The sequence below is a fragment of the Choloepus didactylus genome, chromosome 12, assembly GCF_015220235.1.
Source record: "Choloepus didactylus isolate mChoDid1 chromosome 12, mChoDid1.pri, whole genome shotgun sequence".
Taxonomy (NCBI): domain Eukaryota; kingdom Metazoa; phylum Chordata; class Mammalia; order Pilosa; family Megalonychidae; genus Choloepus; species Choloepus didactylus.
The window spans coordinates 101,838,701-101,862,486 of record NC_051318.1 but is presented as its reverse complement, the minus strand read 5'-3'; the positions used below and the strand labels follow the sequence as shown (position 1 = coordinate 101,862,486).

The 23,786-nt window shown below is 46.9% G+C and overlaps 1 protein-coding gene across 1 annotated transcript in view; it reads left to right on the top strand.

The window, feature by feature from the left end:
- Positions 1-23,786, top strand: part of TMEM272 (transmembrane protein 272) — a 40,069-nt gene that overhangs the window by 4,047 nt on the left and 12,236 nt on the right. The window contains exons 3-4 of the mRNA XM_037799940.1: positions 16,513-16,572; positions 19,537-19,607. Of these exons, the coding sequence (XP_037655868.1) occupies positions 16,513-16,572; positions 19,537-19,607 (131 nt within the window). The remainder of the gene's footprint in view (positions 1-16,512; positions 16,573-19,536; positions 19,608-23,786) is intronic.

Below are 23,786 nucleotides of genomic sequence, written 5' to 3'. Positions count from 1 at the left end.
CCAAAATGTGAAGTGTTAATTTTATGTGCCGGATGAGTACAACTATTAAAATGTGTTTGTGCATGTGTATGCTTGTGTGTGTGTGCATACATATCCATATACTTGAAAGAAAAACTCCAAAACACAAACTCTTGTTGGGCTAAGGGCTCCGAATGTTCTTTATAATGAGGAGTGGTTTTCCTTTCTCTATGATCTAATTTATTTTTGTAATTTTAAAGAAAATATTCAGAAAGAGAAAAATATTTCCCTTCTCCCTTTGCATCGTGTCTCTCCTTTTTTATACCTGTTCTCAGGTAGATTTACTCCTCCTATGTCTTTTGAAGTCCTGACAAACTACTTTTTCTCTCTGGAATTTTGGGGGAAAAAATTAAACTACTTTTCCTTTCAAATAATACTTCTAGGACATTTTAAATTATGAAAGTAAAATCTGCTCGTAGAAAATAAAACAATATTGGGGTATGAAGTGAAAACTAAAACGCTTCCCCGCCCCTGCTGCCAGCACTTTCCTTCATCCCAGCCCCTTTGTGGCCCCATTTCTCCGTCACTCTCTCCATAGGTAACAACTGTTAATGGCCATCTAGTGTGTATTTTATGACCGTTTTCTATGCACATAGAGGTAAGTGCATATGTATGCATATTTTACATGAATAGAAATTGTATTCTACTTATTATCTTGCCTGCTCTGGTTGTGATAGATTGTGCCAAATTGCCCTCCAAAAAGGCACACCCATTCACACTCTCCCCAACAGTTTTTCCCTCCCCAGTCATTAACCCTAACTTTTCAATCTTTGCCAATCTGATAGGTGAGAAATGACACCTCATGGCTACTTTGATGAACATTCCCTCTTTATAAGGGAGGTTGAACACAATGTAAGAAGTTTAGTGCTAGTGTTTGAGCCTCTATATGGACTCCCTCTTCCCTTTCTGGCTGGGTGCCAAGGCTCAGTTCTCACCTGCCATCTCCCTGTCTCTTAGGGGACATTCTTTCAGGTGTGACAGAGTTAGCAACACATCACTCTTTTTTAGTTCTCATCCATCCTGCCAGGTTATGAAAATAAAGGGCCTGAAGGAATAAGAATTGCCTCATTTATAAAAACGGATCTCATACCTGTACCCTGTGTTGATTTCTTTGTTGGCTGCCACCTCGTTGGTCTGATGTCATTACCGATAAGGACACCATCTTTTATTGTTGTTTCTACCATTATTTGCAGTTAGTGGCTAAAGACGTCAGTCGGTGTGGGATATTTAAATTTTAAAAAATCGATAGGCAACTCTATACTACTTTTTGCAGTGTGACACCTTTCTTCCAGGTTCATAGGAAACAGAGATGTGTACCTCTTATCCCAGTTAGTGGCTCAAAGTAGAAGTGTTTGTGTTGTTATAATGTGACACAAACGCAGATGGTTTCCACACTGCCACCATAGACTTGAAAACTGGGATATCTTGGGTTGTAGGTATGAGAAAAGCAATGCAACATGTTTGTGGTTGTTGAACTTTGTACCCCAATTTAGACATGTTCTTAATCTTCATTCACATCCTGGGGGTGTGAACCCATTGCCAATAGGACCTTTTGAAGATGGTATTTTAAAGGTGTGGCCAAGTCAATCAAGATGGGTCTTAATACACATTACTGGAGTCCTTTATAAGCGGAAGGAATTCAAACATACATATAGCCACGGGGAGGAGCTGGAAGCCAGAAGCCATTGGGAACCTGCAAGAGAAAGAAAAGGATGTTGCCATGTGATGGGAAAGCCAAGGAACCCAAGGATCACCAAACAGCCCTACAACACAACTGTCTTCAGGAAGAAAGCACATCTCGCTGATGAACCGATTTTGGACCACTAGCTTCTGAACTCATGAGCCAATAAATTCCCATTATTTAAGCCAACCTGTTGTAAGGCATTTGTCAGAGCAGCCTGGGAAACTAAGATAATGTTGTTTCAAAGGAAATTCATAAATCTGTGGCAGTTCTACCACAAGAGTGTAAATAGTTTGTCTTTTCCTCTCTTCCCTCCATTATTTCTCTTCTATGATATTTGAGGAAAATGGGTAGTCCGTGGCCAGAAGATTTGAAGTACTCACCAACCCCTGAGAAGAAAGGTCAATCAACTTCGAAATGTTGTTTCTATACCTCACCTCTGATACCTAGAGTCTGTAGTGTTGAAGTTCACACATTTGAGAACCCCAGCAGGAGTATCAGAGAGAGCAGGAATGCAGCCCTGGGAGGCTGGGACTCAGGGAGGTGTGTAGGGGCTGGTGGTATTTTCTAGAATGTTGTAGGGAAACAGCAAACAGTTTTTCTTCCACAGACCCCAAGGACATGCCCATGGACGTGTTAGGAGAGTCTTCCTCAGATGGAGAACCTGGCTCTGGGCATGGGCTTGATGTCAAAACAGAAGCCACACTTCTTTTGTCCCTGAGAACACCATCCTTCCAGGCTGTTAGGGGGCCTGGTGGGGCCCCTAGGTCCTCCTGGTCTCTGAGGGAATGGGGGTTGTTTTCCCACACGGTGTTTCAAGTGGCTCACCTTTCGTGGCACCCTTGTTGTAATCAGCCTTGTTAGCTGCAAACCCCAATGATAAATCTGTAGCTCACACAGTAGCCGGCTGTCCATGGAAGGGGCTACTTTCTGTGGTATAGACGGGCATGTACCAACAGATCCCATTAGACCAGAGGACTGCTCTGATTTCACGTCTCTTGGTGGAGAGCCTAGTAAAGGGACAAGGACGAAGGCTGTCTCCTTGGAGATGTAGTTCTCCTGATTTTCTGTGGGTGAGGATACCATGATGGCAATTTTTGCAAGGACATGGTGGAAAAAATGGAGCCATGTGAAGGGACACTTGAATAGAAATTCACGGTATCATTCATTCATCAAACATGTATTGAAGACCTACTATGTGCCAGAGAGACAGACTCACCGCATTTTCCACAATTGCTTCCAGGAAAAGAGTAACTGGGAGTTGGAACAGAAGAGAGATATCTGGGAATTGCTTAGCACCACATTTATAAGGGATAAGGTGACAGTGAAGCCATTTGGGTTCAGTTCTGTCCCTTTCGGCCCTATTTTGTCACTGTAGTCAAAACAATCAAAGTCAGTTCTGGCCTAGAGCGGGCAGGCAGCTCAGCTTTGGCAGATCTTAAGAAACCAGGGCAAGCTCTTAGCTCTTCTGACCCTCCATTTCCTCATCTGTAAAATGGGATGATAATATTTACCTGGTTAAATGAGATTGTGCATGCACAGGACTTATCAGAAGACTCAAATATAGGCTTATACAACCCCTGACTTTACTTTGGGAAGCCTTTCCTTTCTAGGGTTTCTTTCTCTTTACTCTTGCTCTGTGATGAGATTAGAGATTGTGGGCAGAGTTCCCCACAGAGTCCCAGAGGCCTCATCTCAAATCCCAGTTCTGTCACCTCCTCGCTGGGTGACTTTGAGCAAATTAATTGATCTGAGTCTCGGGTTTTTCTGTGAAAGGGGGACACACCCATCTCCTGGGTAACTGGGGCAATTAAATGCGTGGGAGAACTTGGCAGGGGCCTGGTGAAACGCCACTGGTTTGGGACTGATCCATCTTCTGTCACACGGTAAAGAAACCCCTTTGGATACCAAGGTGAGGCTTTGAGCATGACATAGTCCAGAAGCAAAGTGTCGGGGGATGAGAGCCCCATATCTCATTCTACCTCCTGGGAGCTTGAAGCTCCACCTAAATCACAGTGCACTGGGCCCGGCTTCCTGCCTGTGAGCCCCACTGACTGGCAGTGGGATAAATCATGGTGACCCAAGCTTCAGGCCCTGGGTGTTTGCTGTTTCTCATGTCACCATTTCCACTTTGTCTCTGTGCTGCAGATACACCCCCATCACTGCCAGCTCCACCTGCACCAAGGCCCGTTTCACCAGGGAGGCCCTGCACCCAGGGCTGCTGACATGCCACAGTCCCCCTGTTGGCCAACCTCTGAGTATGGGGAATTATGGCTTTGGAACTCAGGCTTTCAGAACAGTTTCCTAGAGACTGTGGATGGAGTAAGGCTGTTCATCCTGGGTCACATCTGATCGGCACCTGCCAGAGGAGAACTCACTGCCAAGCAAAAAGGGGCAGAGCTGCCCCAAACCCAAGCCTCAGGGGCAAAGGGAGAGAGGGAACCCCTCCCCACCTAATGCCCTTACACAGGAGGGGGCTACCTCCTTTTCCACGGGCAGGAGAATTTGCAGTCCTCTTACTCAATTGGTTGGATTTTTGTTGTGTCTTTAAAAGTTCATGAATATTTCTTCCAAGAAATGAAGCCATTTCCCAAAGTGTCAGCCAACTTGCTCTGACCGCAGCGAGTTCTCAGTGAGGCAGAACCAGGTACCTGGGCTCTTGGGTCTCGGTCCTGGTTGCCATGGTCAAGTGCATGGTGACCCTGCCTCCCCCAGACCCTCGGAAAGGGCCCTATAATGGAGAGCAGCTGGGTGTGTGCGCTGAAGGCTCTGTCGACATGCCAGGATCAAATTTGGGCTCTGGCAGGTGCCAGCTCTGACTTTGGGGCACCTTCTGTCAATAGGGTTAACAATTCTTCCCAGAGAGGATTACTGTGGGATATATAATAAGAGGAAGTATGGAAGGGGCCAGCTCAAGGCCTGGCACTTAGCAGTTGCTCAGTGTGATGGTTGGGTTCATGTGTCAACTTGGCCAGACAAAGATGCCCAGTTGTCTGGTCAAGCAAGTACTGGCCTAACTGTTACTCTGAGGACATTTTGTGGACTTAAATCATCAGTGAGTTGATTGCGTCTATGGCTGATGACATCTACAATCAACTGAGGAAAGTGTCTTCAGCAATGAGAGATGTTTTGTCCACTCAGTTGAAGGCTTTAGAAGGAGAAATGATGACTTCAGCAGTCAGAAGAGATGAACTAGAGAAACACCCAGAGAAGTTTAGAAAAAAGCCCTGAAGAAGCTAAAAGGACGCACAGAAAACTGAGAGGAAGTCACTGAAGCCAGAAGCTGAAAGCAATGAAACCTGGGAGAGAAGGACCAGCAGAGTCCAGCCATGTGCCTTCCCATCACTGAAGCCAGAGGCTGAAAGCAATGAAACCCGGGAGAGAAGGACCAGCAGAGTCCAGCCATGTGCCTTCCCATCACTGAAGCCAGAGGCTGAAAGCAATGAAACCCGGGAGAGAAGGACCAGCAGAGTCCAGCCATGTGCCTTCCCATCACTGAAGCCGGAAGCTGAAAGCAATGAAACCCGGGAGAGAAGGACCAGCAGAGTCCAGCCATGTGCCTTCCCATCACTGAAGCCAGAAGCTGAAAGCAATGAAACCTGGGAGAGAAGGACCAGCAGAGTCCAGCCATGTGCCTTCCCATGTGACAGAGGAGTCTGAGATGCCACAGCCTCTCTTCAGACTCCAGATATCATCCTGTTGATGCCTTGAGTTGGACATTTTCACAGCCTAAAATCTGTAAATTGTAAGTTAATAAATCCCCATTGTAGGACAAAAATTAAATGAAAAAATATGGTGGGATGGGGGTGTGTGTGGAATTTTTTGGGTGTTCTTTTATACTTTTGTTTTTATTCTTATTTTTATCTTTTTTGGAGTAATGAAAATGTCTAGAAATTGATTGTGGTGATGAATGCACAACTATATGATGGTACTGTGAACAGTTGATGGTACACTGTGGATGACTGTATGGTATGTGAATATATCTCAATAAAACTGAATAAAAAAATAAAAATAAATAAATCCCCATTGTAAAAGTCAACCCATTTCTGGTATATTGAATTCTAGCAGCTTTAGCAAACCAAAACACTCAGTAAGTGATTGCTATCATTATCCTGGCTTCCAGGCCCTCTGTTTCCCAGCTGGGAGTCACGGGCAGGCCTCTTAACCTCTCGGAACCTTGGTTTCCTCCTAGGTGAAATCAAGGTGCATCTCTCAGCTGTGGTAAGTGTTGATGAGGTCACACCACAGGCAGACCAGTGATGGTTAGGGGCCCTGCAAGCTGCAGTTGACAAGCGTGAAGGTGGGAACCTGGTCCTGAGTAAGACCTCCCTCCAGCCTTTCTAATGAGTTGTTCTTATAATCCCCAGAACAGTGCTGGCAAACAGGGACGATGCCTGGCGGTCTGGAGAAGGCATGCCATCAGTGCATTTCTGCAATCGCCAGCAGTGGTGAGTTGCAGCTCTGAGCTATGCCCTCCTGAAGGGTTTCAGGCTCTGAAGCCACACGATGAGCTAAAGCCTGGAGCAAGCCATGTGGGCTTGACCATGCTGGACTCAGGGTGGGCACGGGCTGGGAGAGCTAGAGAGACAGTGTCCTGCCCTCTGTCTGGCCATCTTCAACATCCATTTATTACTTCTGAATTGTGAGCTTTCCATAGTACCTAATGTGTGTGTTGAACATAATACGGTTCAAGAAAAGTTTGAGTGGATGGAGTAGCTGATACAACTAATGTATAATGGCCGCAGTCCTGGGAAACATGATCCAGAGATGTGAAATCTTTGGATTTGGGCTTGGGAGGAGTTTCCCCCATTCCCACCCCACTGCACCCTCACTCCTTGCCAAGTTGGGTCCTTTGTGTCTAGAGGGCCTTGACCCCATCCACAGAAAGCCCAGTTGAGATCACAGCATTTGGAATATCTTAGAGGCAGATTCCAAGCCTTGAGCCTCTTTTGGATGAGAACATTTACCTCCTGGTGAGATGTGTGGTCAAAAATATTTATACAGATGAGATGTGAATAAAGGGAGCACAGTGCTTGAGCAACAAATCTTAGGGCAATACTATCAAGACAGGGCAGTTGGTGGGTAGAAGTGTACTGAGGCGAGGGTTCGGGGTGGGTAGGTATGATTGTATTTCCCACTGATACTGCACGGGTTATTACCAACTCCCCACCTCCCCGCCGCTCCTTCCAGGATGACACACTTACTGCTGCGTGCACCACCTTGAATCCTGCTTGGCACACAGTAGGAGCTCAATAAATGTTCATGGATGACCAAATGAAGCCAGCAGCTGCTGAACACGACCTTCTCCCACAGCTGCTCTTCTGTTCTTCTCTCATGTCATCTTCCTAAGGCTCAGCCCTGACCCTTTACTGCCAGGGGTGGCTCTGGAGAGCAGCTCCTGCACCCAGAATCGCAGATGATCTGGCAGGAATGGAAACATGCAGGTCATCTCAGTGCCCCTCGGGAAAGGAGCCATTGCTTTAGATTCTTGCTCTATGCCCTCCTGAAATTATGCATGTCCCCCCATCCCACCACCACCAGCACCACCCCATAAACACATCCTACCTATTCATGCAAAAAGAGCCCTGATGGAAACACTAGGCTGATGAGACAGAAAGTATAACTCTCAGGGCTTCCAAGCTCCCAACAGTGTTGCCTTCCCTGAAAGGGGGATGTCTTCTGGCTGCACAATCCATCCACTGGTCTATCTCATTAACACATCACTTGCCCTCGAAGGGGGCTAAGGCTGTTGCTTGGCCCTGCCTGAGGACATAGCCCATTCGTGGCCTCCTTGGTTCCCAAGACCTCACGGCTCATTTTCTGAACAGCTGCCGTCTTCAGCTCAACCTCTCCCTGCTCAGCGACCCCCCTTCACCTACGAAACTGTAGAAACTACAGATCACTTGAAAGACGCTTCACCATCTGGCCACCATTTACTACTTGCACCATCTCTTCTTGCCCTTCTCACCTGGAAAATCCAGCCAGACTAAAGCATCTTTGCTTCCCTAAAAATGCCAGGCTCTCCGAGTTCTCCAAGCCTTCCAAACTGCGTTTCTTTCCCTGGAGTTCCCCTTCCTCCCAGGTAAAGATTGGATCAGGCAAGAATCATCAGGGATGCTAAATCTAAGAGAAAACTTTGATGGCAAGCAGGATATGTGCATTGTCTTAGAGGCTTCCCACAGACTGCTCATTGGTTGCAAGGCAGAAAAAAAAATTAGTAATTACACAGGGGAGAAGTTGGACAAAATTTGGGGGTTCAAAATTAACATCACCCCTGAGGAACAGATGGCTGTCCCCTCTGCAGGTGAATGTTTGCTCTGTTACTCTCTATCCTTTTCTGAAAGTTTAGACACTTTTCACAATTAACATTTCCTTTTAGGATCCAGTCTGGGAAAATCCTCCTTGGGCTGTTCCTGAATTTGATAAAGCAGGATGCTTGCATGCGCAGACACTCAAACTGGTTGCAGTGTTTTTCTTTAGAGTGACTCTTGAATTTTCTTCTTTATGCTTTTCTACATTTTCTAAACTCCTTCTATAGGACTACATAGCCATGTAATTAGAAAAATTGATCTTTTAAGAACAGTCCTCGGATATCCCCTTGATTGATTTGTGGCAGGTCCCATCCACTTGTTAAGTTAGCTAGGGAACAAAGGGCCTAAAGACCTCAGAGGAGTGAGCCATCTGTCTGTCTGTCTGTCTGCTTGTCCGTCCATCCCGGGAGTGGGGCAGTGACAGAGCCACATGTAATCCTGGCCGGTGGACCCTACCAAGCATGCCTGGAAGAGCTTTCCCGATCTCTCCTTCCCGGCCACTGCACAGCCCCTGGCCTTCAGCCTTGGCGCCGGGCTCGTTCTGTCAAGCTCAGTCTGCTGAGGGGCATTCACATCTTTATACCCCGACGCTGGCCTGGAGGATTGCTTCAAGAACCGGGAAGCAAGGAAATTTTGGAGGATTGCTTCAAGAACTGGGAAGCAAGGAAATCTTGGAGGATTTTTCAGGAACTGAGAAGCAATGAAATCTTGGACAATTGCTTTCATAACCAGGAAGCAATGAAATCTTGGAGGACGCATCTGTGTGTGTGCAGCGCCCCTCCAGCCCTGGCGTGCAGTGACCCAGGGGGCTTTTGCACCTGACGGGGAGGTCTGTGAAGCCCACTTTCACGCCACATGGGGACAGCAGCAGGACAGGGCCCTGCAAACCCCAGGTTTAGGAGGAACGCTAGGAGAGAGGCCTTCCACTCTAGACTGGACCCCCAGGGACCGTGACACCAGGTGGTGTCTGCAGACCCCCAGTGAGGGAGAGGGGCACACACAACTGAACATACTCGATATTGGGCAGCGGGTTTTGTTCCACACTTCTGGTTATAAGAAATAACACATGATTTTATATTTAATGTATTCATAAAACCTGTTCCCTTCTAAATAAAATTAATGTGACCCCAAGTTACCACTTGCCAGAGTAACAAGAAAATCGATCTTGGGCATTGCAGGGCACATGAGAATTCAGGCCAGAGGGGGTTTCATGCTTTCTTCTTTTTGGGGCCTTGGATTGGGGAAGGCTCCTGCTCTCTGGGCAAGGCCATCGGGGGTCTACATGGATCCTTTGTGCGGCTTTGAAAGAGGCTCTCTCTGGGAGATGTAGCCTCACGGGCACACAGCTTAGGAAGCAGGTGGTGTTTGTGTTGGAGGGAAAGAGTGCCCCATCTTCCGGGTGAGGAGGATTCCACCTGCTTCCACCTTAGCCTCAGCCACGCACCCTGTGGATTGAAGGAGATCACAGCAGTGCCGTGCCCTCGCTTTTGCACCTGCACCGCTGCAAGCGTGGGGTGTCGGGGTCTTTATGAGCCTGGAAGTCTGGGGCTCCCTTCCTGGGTGCTCCTTGTATCAGTTCCTTTTGGATTCTGCAAGGAAGTGGGGCCACCAACACCAGTTTTCACCAGCTTCCCTTCCTCATTGGCTTAAGAAGCCTTCCTCTCCTCTCCATTGCTCCATCCCTTCCAGAACCTTCCCTCCCTCCTTTTCCCTTGGGGCACTCCTCAGTGGGCTCCAGGGAGCACAAGGGTGTCATCTCTTTCCAGGGGCTGGGGAAAGATGTCAAAACCAGCCAGCCCTATGTTTCTCACCAACTATATCCTGTTACTCGAACAACTTGAAGCTTTGGGAAGTCAAGAAAGTGGGCAGTGGCGGTGGTTTTAGAAAATCCTGGAGGACTGGGATGTCAGATTCCCGTAGGATCCCTTGGCACATTCGACACAGCGGATCCTAACCAAACATGTGTCCTTTCCCTAAACTCCCCCCTTTCCATCCCTCACACTTCTTGAGTGCCTCCATCGTTCTTGTCACCCCATTACAGCACCAGAGTCATTTTTTGTTCCTTTCTCTCTTCATCCCGCATCTAACTGATGCTCAGGGTGCCACCCCCACCCCGTCCCTGCCTCGTGAGTGCTCTGGGGGCTGAATTATTGACCAGCTTCCTCCTGTCTCTCTGCCCCCAGCACCACCCCTTTGGTCCCACCCTTTTCCCAAAGGCTCAACTCCCATTAGGCCACTTCCCAGCTCTGATCCTTCAGCTCCCTATATCTTCCCCCAAAAATCCAAACGCGGAATGGAAACACCACTCTCAATGTCCAGTCCCAACCTCATCTCTCTATTATGAATGATCTCTGCTGCAGCTAGACTTTATGATTTTCCACTCCCTACAACCATCTTGAGCTTTTCTTCCTTGAATCAGTTATTTCCTCTAGGGTCTTCCCTCATGGAGAAGCTGCCTCCCTGTATCTTGGGCTTTCCAAATCCTACCCATTCCTCAAAGCTCCAGGTAACATTTCCTCCGTGACGTGCTCCCTGATCCCCTCAGTGTTTTCCCTCCTCTGGACTCTCTTATTGCCTCAGCCTCCCCAACCCACTCCCCACCAGCAGCTCCTTTTGCACCCTTTTTGAGCCTTGGGTACATATCTCATCTCCCTTAGGGGTTGTCAGGTCATTGAGGGCCCACATGTCCATTTTTGCATCACTGTCCCCAAACCTTTTTCAAATGCAAGAAAAAATGGAGGGATACCTATAAAATGCCCATCTCTCTTCAGAGCAGGTTAGGGGCTAAACAAATACCATCTCCTGCAAATTGGTATTGACCGTTACCTCTGGGGCCCAGCGGGTGGCTGTGGGTAGTCCAGCTGAGAGGATGACGGAGTGAGCTTGGACAGGGGTGGGAAAGAGGGATGAAGGTGAATGAGGCAGAGATGGAATTTTTGAGTCTACCAGGAGAGGGCAGGAGTGGCACAGAAGACTAAGGTTTTGGTGTCATTACAGACACAGGGAAGTTGAGAGGACAGTTTGGAAACATGGGGAGTTTAGTTTGTTTTTATCCTTCTGCACCTTTGTCAATTGCCTCCCCAGCATTTGGTAGCTCAGAGGCATCCATCAAAGGTTGGCATTGCAGAGAAAAACTACTGGGTCCTTATCTCAGTTTCTCTCTTAAACTATGTAACTTTAAGCAAGAAAGCAGGAGACACACTTGTTATTCACAGGAAACAGGTTCTGGAAATCCTTGAGAGCAGACTAAGCCAAAAGCTATCCATTTTTCCTACCAAGATTTTCCCTTCTTAAAATGTTTTAATACTTCCAGTTTTGACCTGTAGCCGGGTGCTGATGCGTCTTTAATGCCCACTGACAACCTGTGGGCAGGAGCAACCTGCCAAGATGTGACCAGCACCGTGAAATCCCCCCTCAAGCTGTTTGCAAGAACCGAGAGCCAATCCAGATGCCCCTGCTTCTGGAAAGCACCCTTCCAAATGTTCCTTCTTTGCACAACCTTCAATAAAGTCGGGCATCAATTTATCTCTGTTCTTGGCATGAAGGATGGTTTGGCTCCAACCTTTTGATTCTAATATCCTCCCACCATTGCTCTATTTCTGAATCATTTTCTCCTTTGACCTCTCAGTTGATTTAGCTCTCTTTTTTCAGCTCTTTTGAACTGTCTTTATAGCTAGAAACCCTCATTTTTTCTGAAACCAGAATGCAGTACTCTGAGCCATATTTGAATCTTAACACACTTGTATCAAAACAGTATTTATTAGTAGTGGTCTCTGCTGTCAAATCATCATCAAGGCATCACTAACATCCCTGGGAAACTCAGCCTCTGCTCCCAGGACCTTTAATGAGCAATGAATATGTAACAGGAATCCCCAGGAGGCTGGGGGATTGTAGGGGAGGTGGGGATTTCAGGTCCCTGATTATTTTAGTTTAGCTGCTAAAACAAATACCATACAGTGGGTTGGCTTGTACAATGGGAATTTATTGGCTGCTGTGATCCTTGCTTCTTGGCTTTTCTGTCACATGGCAGTGCGCATGGTGGCTTCTCCTGGCTTTTCTGGATTCCGATGACTTCCAGCTGCTTCCATGGTTTTCTCTGTCTCTGTGGCCTTCCCTATAAGACCTTCAGTAATAGGATTAAGACCCGTTTGGATTCAGTTGGGCCAAATCCTAACTGAAGTAACCTCATCAAAAGGTCCTATTTACAATGGGTTTATACCCACACAAATGGATTAAGTTTAAGAAGACGTTTTTCCAGGAGACATGGCTCCAAGCCACCACACTGACTGTGGCTTGGGTGATCCTTTTTAGGACTAAGTGGTGAAGCCTTAGAGTTACTAATTGCTAATGATCTCCGTTCCAGTGAAATCCTATAGCTACAGCCCAGACCCAGCCCAGCCCCAGCCCAGCCCAGGACCTCGCACAGAGCAAACAGGCCCTAACTAAGGCTGCGAGGAAGCACCTGCAGCCCTCCTTATAATAAGGTGGCGTGTGGACCACTTGCTTCAGAGTTACCTGGGGAGCTGCTGTAAAACACCGATACCCAGACCCTGTGTTCTGGTTTGCTAATGCTGCCATCATGCAAAATACTAAAAATGGATTGGCTTTTATAAAGGGGATGTATTCGGTACAAAGTTACAGTCTGAACGCCAAGAAAATGTCCAAATGAAGGCATCAACACAAGTATACCTTCACTAAAGGAAGGCCAATGGCATCCAGAAAACCTCTGTTAGCTGGGAAGGCATGTGGCTGGTGTCTGCTGATCCCAGATTGTGTTCCAGCTCCTCTCTCAGCGCCTGTGCATTCTTCAATATGACTCTCTTGGCTGCAGCACCTCCTTCTGTCTGTGAACACTTTTACAGGACTCCAGTGACTCAATTAAGACCCACCCTGAATGGGTGGGGTAACACCTCCATGGAAATCATCCAATCAAAGATGTTGCCCACAGTTGCTTGAGTCACATCTCCATGGAAACACTCAATGGAAGGATTCCAACCTAATCAAGACTAGTATGTCTTCCCCCACAAGATTGCATCAAAGAACATGGCATTTGGGGGGACATAATACATCCAAACCAACACACCCTGTTGTAGAGATTTTGACTTACTATGTCTAGCGTTGACACTGGGAATCTAAGCTTTACAGCTGTGGAGGCTTAGCGAGCAGGCAAAAACCTTAGTAGCCCCTGGTGTTGATGACCCAGAGAGGCCAACTCTGACAAAACTAGGAGTTACAGTGGGGCAACAAGTCCAGGTCCACCCAGGGAGTTCTGGGTTAGAGCTAGTCCATCTCAGCTCCCTCGAGGTCCACAGGAACCACAATACATCACTCGTTTGTGGTTTTTCCAGTTCTCCACTTGATAACGAGCTGGGCTCTGAAATAAAGGTGAAGCCGCAGTCCCCTTCCATCTGGAAGGGAGAAAAATAATAATAGTAACAGCCATCACTAATGTTTACCTAGTGCCTCCTCTGTGGCAAACCCCAGGTTATACGCCTCCTGTGGCCTGTGACATTCAATCAGTGTAACAAGTCCATTAGTTAGATAAGGATGCCCATTTAAAATGCAGACCATCATGGGTTGAATTGTGTCCCCCCAAAAGATATACTCAAGTCCTAACTCCCAGGACCTCAGTGTGTGGCCTTATTTGGAAATGGGGTCATTGCAGATGGAATGAGATGAGTTGAGATGAGGTCCCGTTGGAGTAGGGTGAGCCCTTAATCCTATATGACCAGTGTCCCTATAAGAAGAGACAGGACAGGGTGAGAAGGCCAGGTGACGGTGCAGGCGGGGAGCTGAGTGCCGCAGCCACAGAACATCCAGGACCATCGGCAAATTCTGGAAGCTGTAGAAGCAATGAAGCATTCTCGCTTCCAGGTCTCAGTGGGAGCACAGCCCTGCCAACACCTTGATATCCAACTTCTCCCCTCCAGAAGTGTGAGAGAAAACATTTCTGTTGCTTTAAGCAACTCCCCCCTGCCCCGGTTTGTTGTCACCCACCCATGAAGCTGGCTCTGATGATCAGCCCTATAGCTAATGCAGTAAGGGTGGTTTGAGAGGAGGAATGAAAATCGGAACTCATCTCTGCGTACCTACCCGCTTCAATATTTCCTGGAGGTGAAGGTCAAGATTGCCTCCACCCAGCCCCCTGTGGTGTCAGAGCTTGGCTCTTGCACAGCGTGGGTCTCTTTTCTTCTGGAGCAGGGCCTTTCAGGCCCTGTCTGTGGAAGTGCCCCCATTTCAGAGCCCCAGGGGTGGCACTGGTAGCACAGATGACTGAGATTCACAAATAAACCTGAAGATCTTTGGCGCTTTGAAACTGGAATGGATCTTGTCGATCAAACCAGTGACAGTGGGTTCAGGGCAGGTAACAAAAAAACTCAGTTCAAACCTGCTTTAATAATAAAGAGAATTTATTGGTTTGTATAAATAGAAAGTCCAGAAGTAGTTCAGCTTCAGGGGCAGTATGCTTCAATCATTAAAGACCTAGTTTCTTTTTGTACTGTCCTCTTTGCCTTCTGTGGCAAAGGCTCATTCTCAGCCTGGTTCTCCTTCATGGTGGCAAGATGGCTGCCAATAACCTGCAGCACGCCTCGCTTCCTCACCATTGACCAGGAAGTAAGCAAAGCCTCGTTTCTGGAAGTTCTTTCAGAAGAGTGAGAAAGCTTTTGTCCTCATTCTCAGCAAAACCCCCTTGTGTCTCCCTGGCCATAAGCCATCCACTTAGTGAATGGGACAGTTGAAAAATTTAGGGCTAAACCCCATGCCCTTCCCCAAAGCCCAGGAGAGCATCATCTTTTGCCAGAGCACATAAACTGCATAAGAGAATAGGGAGGTGAGAAATGCTAGAACAAAAATCTGGGCTGAGGAGGCCACCAGGATAGCCATTTTGGAGAGCCTGTCTCTGCCTCCAGGACTGGCAACAGGACCTAGCAGAAAACATAAATGCATGGTTGATGTTCTCTAAAGCTTAAAAGTGGTAACAAGGGTGCAGGCCTACCCAAAGGGCATTGAAATTCATAATTAAAAGAAAAAAAGCTGACCAAGCAAATCTGTATCTTCAGGCCATTTAATGGATGAAGAAACTGAGAGCCAAAGAAGGGACATAATTACCTAATTGTGCTGGTTTGAAACTGTTATGTACCCCAGGAAAGACTATGTTCTTAATACAATCTTGGGAGCAAACTTATTATGGGTGGGACCTTTTGATTGGGTTGTTTCCATGGAGATGTGACGCTACCCATTCGAGGTGGGTCTTGATTAGTTTACTGGAGTCCTTAAGAGAGCTCAGGGGCTGACACAGACCCAGATGCTTGGAGATGCAGATAGGAAGACGTTTGGAGATGCAAAGCTATGAGATGAAGCCCGGAGTTTACCCCAGAGAAGCTGAGAGAGGACCCCCAGATGCTTAGAGAGAAACACCCTGAGGGAACAAGCAAGGATGCACAGGAGCTGGGAGAGAGAAGCTAAGAGAAACAGAAGCCCAGAGACATTTTGGAGAAAGCCATTTTGAAACCAGAACCTGGGAGCAAAGGACCAGCAGACACCAGCCACATGCTTTCCCAGCTGACAGAGGAGTTCCAGACGCCATGAGTGTTTCTTCACTGAAGGTACCCTCTTGTTAATGCTTTAGTTTGGACACTTCTATGGCCTTCAGGCTGTAGCTTTGTAACCTAATAAACCCCCTTTATAAAAGCCAATCCATTTCTGCTATTTTGCAAAACGGCAGCATTAGCAAACTGGAACACTAATCGTAGTTACCATGGACTGAAATCCTGATGTGTGCATCCCTGAGCTCATTTTACAGACAGGGAAAAGAAGACTTCAGGGACTCAAAGAATTTCCCCAAAGCCACACAGCTAAGGAGTGACAGAGCCAGGATTTGGAGCCAAGCCTACCCACTCCCAAAACCTTGTTCTTTCCTGGTGCCTAGAAGGTGACTTAGTGGCTTGAACAAGAAGGAACACCCCAAGCATGCTGCCTCCCAATCCAGAACTGCATCACTGTGCCGTCAGCGATAAGTTTTAGGAGAATGTATAACATCGTATAGTATGGAATACACAACCAGAAAAATGGAAAGGAAAAGAGTTCACGAAGCAGATTCTTTAAGTGATAAAACGAGTTCGTCAGTGGAGTTTATCCCGGCGAGGAAAGTGCCATCTGCAGAGGGTCATGGCTCCCAGCTCAGTTAATGCCAGTGGCTTCTGGCTTCCTGGCCCTGGCAGAGCTCCTTTTCTATTAGCATCAGACTCTGGAGAGGCCCTGCAGGAAATCTGGGTCCCTAGAATTGGCAGTGGGATCACCAGAGACATTTAGCTCCCTCCGAGGTGTGAGCCTTGGCTCCGGCAGTGTGGAAGTTCCAGGCAAGTGTCGACCTTCTCCCATCTGCTACTCACGATGCCAGAGAAGGTCAGGTTTCGGTGAATGCATCAATGAACGGCCGTGAAAGGGAACTGAAAGGGGTTTTTGTTTTAACCCTAGTGCCTGCTCCTTCTTCTCTTGCAGCCTGCTTCGTTTTTGTGCTCTTTGCTTTCCTGGTGCTGCCACTGTCCATGACCTTTCACAGTGAGCCCCAAGGTCAGCAGCCATCCGAGGCATGGTGTGTGCTTTTGTGTTAATGGAAAATGTGTGCTTTCCGAAGGGCTGGCCCTGATGATGACTTCCAAACGCTTATCAGTTGTCACAGAATTACTTGGGCGGGAGTTTAAAAAAATACAGATTCCTGGGCTGCCACCTGGGAGATGCCAATGTAAGTAATTCTGGGGCGGGGCCAGAAATCTGCTTTTAAAAATCTCTGCCCAGGCAATTCTGAAACCTCTCGCCTGGAATGGGGAGCCACTGGGCTGGAGGTTTCCAAGGCCCCTTCCTATTTCCTGTGTTCCCATGTGGAAGCCGGTCCCGAGCTATTTGAAATTTGTGTCTCTTGATGTGGCCATGCATTGACATTCTATACACGTCTTTGCTGAATGAATGAGTACATGTATCCGTAAGTCACACCTATGAAACTATCTCAATTATCCAGAAGCGTAAAATATTGGACCTGGGGAGATGGCATCCTCCTTGATGCACGGAAAATAATTGTCACTTGTCAGTAAAATGCAATTCAGGCTTGTTACCAGTAAGATCCCTGAGGTCTGTGCACAGAATTTAGCTACTCTTATTTATGTAGTGATCAAGCAAGCCTGGTGTTCTGGGTTCTAAGCTGACAGCATATCAGAGCAGAAATTAAAAGGGCTTAAGATATGTCACAAAAAAAGCACAATACCCTCAGATCCATATGAAGTGTCAGCCGATGGCTAAACAAGACATAAAAGAATGAAATAAAAGTTTAAAGTTTACAAAAACAGCTGAGTCAGTGTGGAGAGCTGTGTAGTGTAGGGTAAGCAATTCAACCACTTCATTACTAGGGTGCAGCTCAAAAATCAGCATTTATTGCCAGGCTCTGCTCTATCAAGAAGTGTTTATGAGATGTTAGGTACCCGCTACTTAGGAAGCCAAGAGGCTTCTTGAGAAAGTGTTCGATGCAAAAATCTAGAGTAAAAGAACATTAGCCTTGGAAGCCCAAGGTTGAGTTATCTGGAAAGTAAACAACCGGGGACAGTTCATTCACCAACAATGCTAGGTGAGAAATCAGACCCCAAAAATCTAACTCCCGTGGACATTATCTTAAAAACACCACAAACACCATGCAGCCGGGAGTTGCTATCAGCTTGGTTGGGGAACGTGCAAAGCCTAAAGGGAGGGTGATTATGATACTGTAGATCAGACAGAAAGAAAATCTAGAGTTAAGGTGGGTCCTACGCAAGTTGTGAAGAACGCAGGGAGAAGGGCAGCTTTTATTACATTTATTAGGATTCTTTGAAGCCATCTGTACATTGATTGACTCCCCTGTAAGCAGCAGCTATTTCTTCTCATTAGAAATCAGCAGACATATAAGTCATTACTCAACGTTCATTTCACAGCTGGATGTTGAATTTAGCTAAAGGCAGATCACACCCATCAAATTCAGCATCAGGTACTTAAAGGCCTTTGTGTGAAAAAAGTAGTTGAAACTTGGAAAGCTTTCTAGCTAATAACAGATTCAGCTAAATATCAGAAATGTCTAGAAAAGAAAGCTCTCATAGGTTGATGAGTACATAGACATGTATATTGACTTTGTTTTCAAGAATTTAGGGGTGTCTGTATACCTAAAATTTCCCATTAATTTCAAAGGATTACAGTGTCATCATGGGAAAACAGTTTCTTCCTCTGTTTAAGGACCCAAAGTATTAACGGGAAATAAAATGTCAAATCAAAACAAAAGCTTCAAGTGTCATTTAAACAGGAGACTTGGTTCTGCAGTGATAATTCCCTTTCTTGTTTGTTGGCAAAAGTATTAGTCAGTATAATTTCACCATGTCGCAGTAACAAATTAACCCTGAAATTTCAGTGGTTTGATATTATGGAGGTTTATTTCTTGCCCTTGAAAATTCCAGCATGGATCAGGGGCTTATCACTCCAAGCTGCTTCCATCTCGAGATCCGACCATCTCAGACAAGAGAACGAAGATCATGGGTGGGTTTCTGAAAGTGTTGGTCCAGAAGCGGCTCAGAACCCATTGGTTAGAACTTGCTACGTGCCTTGCCTGACCCCACGGGAACTGGGAAACCTGGGTGGCAGGTGCTGAGCAAGAAACATCTCTGCACAGCAAAGATGTGTGCTGGAACCCACCTGAAGCCTGAGCATTTGGGTCAGATTGCTCCGTGGGGGAAACAGACCTTTCTTAGACATTGAATAGATCAGTCATATCGTCACTGGCTAATGATAGGCTTAGAACACAACGGCCTCAGAGAAGTAAGGAAAGCTTCACTAGGGGGAGAGAAACACCATTAAAGAAGGGTTCTGGGTGGTTGCTTTGGTTGTTTTCCAGATCCAGCTGCTAAGGGTATGTCGGTAAACACGACTTTCCAGCTTAGGGGCCAGTGAGTGGACTGGACGATGGTGACATGTGGTGACTGCAGCCGATGTGCACGTGGTTCCGTGCACCACAAGGAGGTGTCCTCTGCCACTCCGCCCTGCCACCTGTCCCTGGGAGGCAGAGCGATTGCGAGCCTCCTCATACACAGCAGAGGCGTTTGGGGAAAGTGGCACGTAAAGTGAATCTTACTTTAAACATGTCAGGGAATTAGATTCTTTGAGTCCTTTTGTAAAACGAATCATTGAAAGCATGGGTTTTCATACATTGATTTTCCATAAAAGTGCAGTGCACCCATAACCAGTGAATCCCAGATCAAAGGTGCAGTGACATCTGTTTAGAGTGTATATTTCCCACCATTCAGCTATGACAGTGGGTTCCACTGAGCAACTGTATCCCGAAGACAATTTCCAGGGGTCAGTGAGGCCAAGCAGACTCCACAATCTGGGGATCAAGTTATGATATGCATGATGAATATTTTGGCTTTTGTAGGCGTTTAACTCATTTTCACAAGCAGGATTTGTGCTTCTGGCTGCATCTCTTCTCCATCCTCTTCTATTTTCTCCCTCACATAGGAATGAAGTTTTTGGAGGACTGCCCCATACAGCCCCTCATTCCTATGTATTTGCTAGTGGGCAGATCGTTGGTACCTTAAAGATAAATGATAACTATTTGTTGTTTGTATTCCTATAGAAATTTAGCATGCAGGCACTGTGGACTGGAATGCATCCTTTAATTGTTTGCTACGCAGAGGGGAGTCAGAACAACTTCCTCCAAAGCCCATGATTGTGATGGAGTGATGTGGGAAACTGAGGGCTGGCTGTGGAGGCACTGATTTTTCCAGACAAGGGGAATTAACCCCAGGCTGTGTGTCTTTGCAATGGCTTCCTTCCTGCCGTCCCAAGTTCAACATTCTAAGTCAGGGCTTTGGTCTCAAACAGTTGTTGCTGGAGAGTGACCAATTGATAGCAACTGACATAATCTAGCCTTTCTCTAAGTTTCTTTCAAAAAGTTTCCTGTTTGGGGCAGGAGAGTTTGCATTTGGTTTAAATGTGTAAATGTGTTTGCTTTTAGCAGCTCTTATTCTGTTTTTAACTATAGCTCTTAATTCTCAATTGACTAGCATAGAAGTAATTGGCTGTGTGCTTGTCAATCAAATGCTAAACCCTGATGGTTGGTGATAGAGGTGCCTCTCTGGGCCTCTCAAGCTTGGGTCAGTATAGGGAGCTAGTTTGCTCATGGGTTTTACTGACATCCTTTTAAACCGGAAAAGCAACTGAAGAAGGTATATCGATGATTGTGCATGGTCTGGCATTGAATTTCCCAAATCCCTGGCCACAGAAAGGTCACGCCCTGCCAAAGAGCCTTATATCCTCCTACATGTAACCATGACCCTTCCCAACCAGCCAAGCCCACCTCAAAGCTGCCAATATCAAAAGCTAGAAAACCCAAGCATCTGTTTTTCCAAAATGGTTTTGTAAAAACTAAGCAATAACACAAAAGAAAACAGAATTGAGGATGCCCTATATAAAATGTATTTTGGACCCACTGTCTGATTTCTTTGTTAGCCTGTGGTCTTTGAAAGATGCTGGCTAGTGGCTTTGGTCAGGGTTTTGATCTAGAACACTAAAGGAATGTCTTAAAAGTTGCTGTTCTCATATGTAATCGGTCACCATAAGCTCGATTCTGTCTTGGGAAATGATGTCTGACCTAGGGCATACCTCTGGGGCCTTTTATGTCTGAATTTATCTTGTTATTAAAGCACTCCTCTCCTGAGAGCAGTTGGTGGACTGTGTTCTGGGCTTTGGGCAGCACAAATACACATGAGCCTCCTCTGATGCCCGCCCCTGCGGGGTTCACCTGGCACTCGGTTTAGCTCCAAGGAAAACCCAGAGGTCCCCAGCTCGGTGGAGTGGCACATCTCCGGGGTCCCCACGGCACATGGGGACGGCTCCAATGGATCCAGTGCCATAGAGATGTTCAAAACAAGTGCTCCGCTTTAAGGAGTAATTACCTCTGCCCCACCTTCTCTCACTTGACAACCTCCTCATCAAGCTGCTAAGTGGAACTTCCCTTTAGAGATGTTACTGTCCACAGTGTCCATTGCTCCAAGCAGCAAACTTTTCCTTTATGTGAGCTCACCCAGCCCCCAGGGGAATGTATTTTAATGAACAAACGAGGTCCCTAATAAACAGCATTGATTTTTTTTCCCCTGGTCATCTAAAACTGTTTGAAGCTTAATTAAATTTTTGTGCTCATCATGGTGAGGTGATAGCAGTGAGTCTCTAAACCATCAGCATCGCAGCAAACAGGTTTTTAGCATCCACAGACCTGGACGTGTCCAAGGGACAATTGTGTTCGGGGTTTAGCTCCCATGGAACATGGTGTCTCAATTCCCAAACACCAAAGAGCATTTACAGTAGTTCATGTAATTGAAGAGAAAGCCAAAGAGAAGCGAGTTGGCATTTCCCAGAGTCACCATGAAGAACTGAGGATCATGAGCTGTTACAGGATGGGTTGTAACCTGCTCTAGCCAAGTAGACTAGGAAATACTGGCGTGCACAGAAAGCTCAGTATTGGGTGATACGTACACACACACAGGGGTGTGCTTGGGTGAGCCACCATATAATTTATCACTCAAACCAGGATACTTGTGAGAGTACAAGGGGGCTCTAAAACTCATCACACTGGGACAGTGACAAACAGGACTCTTCCAAGCTAACAAGGACATATGTTCACCCAGTCACAGAGTCATCATAGAAAATGTGTTTGATGCCGAGGGTTGTAGTAAAAGAAAATTTGAAAAGCGCTGGCTTGGTGGGCATTGCCGGTTGCCACTGGGCCTTCCAGTGTCTGTCTTCTTGGTAACATTTACTGCCTCATGGTGAACACTTACTTTGTACTGGGCCCTGTGCTAAGAACTTTACCCCCGTTTGAACTCATCTCAGGTCAAAACACTCCTGTGAGGCAGGAAATAGTATCAGGAAGGATTTTTTGATTACAAGGAACAAAAGTCAACTCTGGCTAACTTCAGGCCCTGGGATTTACCCTCCCACCAAGATTGCACATGATGGGATGGGGGAGGTCCCTGAAGGAAAGGGGTGGGGCCCTCTAAGAAGGAAAAGAGATGCTGGGTGACCAAAACCTGAAATGCACTATCAGCTCCCGGTAACCAGTGAGGAAACTGAGGCTCAGGGGCTGCTGCTCTGGTGCCTACACCACATCAGTGGCCAAGCGAGTGCTTCACCCTGGAGCAGCCTGCCCTCACACTCCCGCTTGCTCTGACACTCTGCTCCAGTCATGCTGGTTTCTCCTACTCCCCAAACCCACCACCCTTGGCCTCTGCCAACTTGACCCCTCTGAGGAGGCCCCTTCCCACCTCTCCCTGCTCACAGCAGGTCCATGTCCCCTCTTCCAGGAAGCCCTCCATGCACAATGGCTGTAAGTCTTAACTCCTGGGGAACCTGGGCAGGTAGGCCAAATGGGAGAGCTCTCCCAGCACAGGAGAGGACCCACTTCCTCTGATCTCAGTGGTGGCATAGTGTGGTGTAGACAGGTGAGAGCCGTGCAGACCAATGCCAGCTCGTTCCCTTACTGTCCAGGGCAATGCGAACTTCTCCGAGCCTCAGTTTTCTCATCCATGAAATGGGGATAATCATATCCACTGTGTAGGTTATTCTGAGCACTATATGAGATCAGATGTGCAAAGCATTGAACTAACCACTTCACTTAGGTATCGCTATTTTTTAATAAGTAACAACTTTTCATTGCAGAAAATAAGAAAATTTAGATGAGCACAAAGAAGAAAATAAAAATCACCAGTAAATCCCACAACCCAGAGAAAACCACCATTAACATTTTGGCCTGACAGCCCCAGTTGTTATCCTCCTATGCATGCATTCATTGAATACCTCTCTCACAAGGTTGCTGGAAGAATTCATTGGGATAGTGTGTATTAAACACTCAGCCGAGTACCGGGCTCTCCTTTCATACAATATCCATCACCGAGGTCACTGTCACCTCTGCACATGTAATTCCTGTATCTACCTCACCAGCCCTCACCTCTTTCTGCTCATCTCCTGGTCACCTGCATTTGTATCCAGAATTTCAGTTGTAACAACTCAGACTCAGCTCTCTATCCACCAAAGTCACTGCCCTCTGGTTTGGAACCCTGTTTGGACATCTCTTGGCTCTGTCTGACCCTTCCATTTTGCTCAAGCTCAAAAATCTCTCCATGCTGTTGGTTGTCAAAGGGTTCTTTCAAAAGCCCTTCTCTCCATGAGTTTAGGATGGGTTGTGGTTGGCCTGTGAGAGCCCTAGGGAGCTGGTACTCTGGAGGGAAAGGCTAAACAGGCTTTGTTTCTGAATGAGATCAAGGTTCAGTTTGCAGGGCAAAGGGAAGACAGGAAAGGAGCTCCTCTGTGCAGATGAAGTGGGTGCTCCCAGAGCTGTGTTTTCAGAGGGAACACCCGAGTCAAAGGCAGAGTTGGGTAAGGATGGTGGCACTTTGCAGAATTTCAAAGGAGCATCCTTCTCCACCACAGGGTGGAGGCAGGAGCCAGTGTCAGGGGCCCAGATGGTCTTTCCTTTCCCAGGGGTAACTAACAGTGGCATCGCTCAAAGGACAAGAGCCTGTGTGCTTGACTTAACAGGAGCGTAAAGACAGAAGGAACACTCTCACCCCACAGCCCCACTTGCCAATGCCGGAACCCCTGGAGATGGGGAGTGGTGGAAATGTCCAAGAGAGGAAAAAAGCTGGCTGGATGGGTGCAGGCAGGGTAAGGATGTACCTAGAACCAGCTGTAAAGTGGCCCAGAGGTAGCAC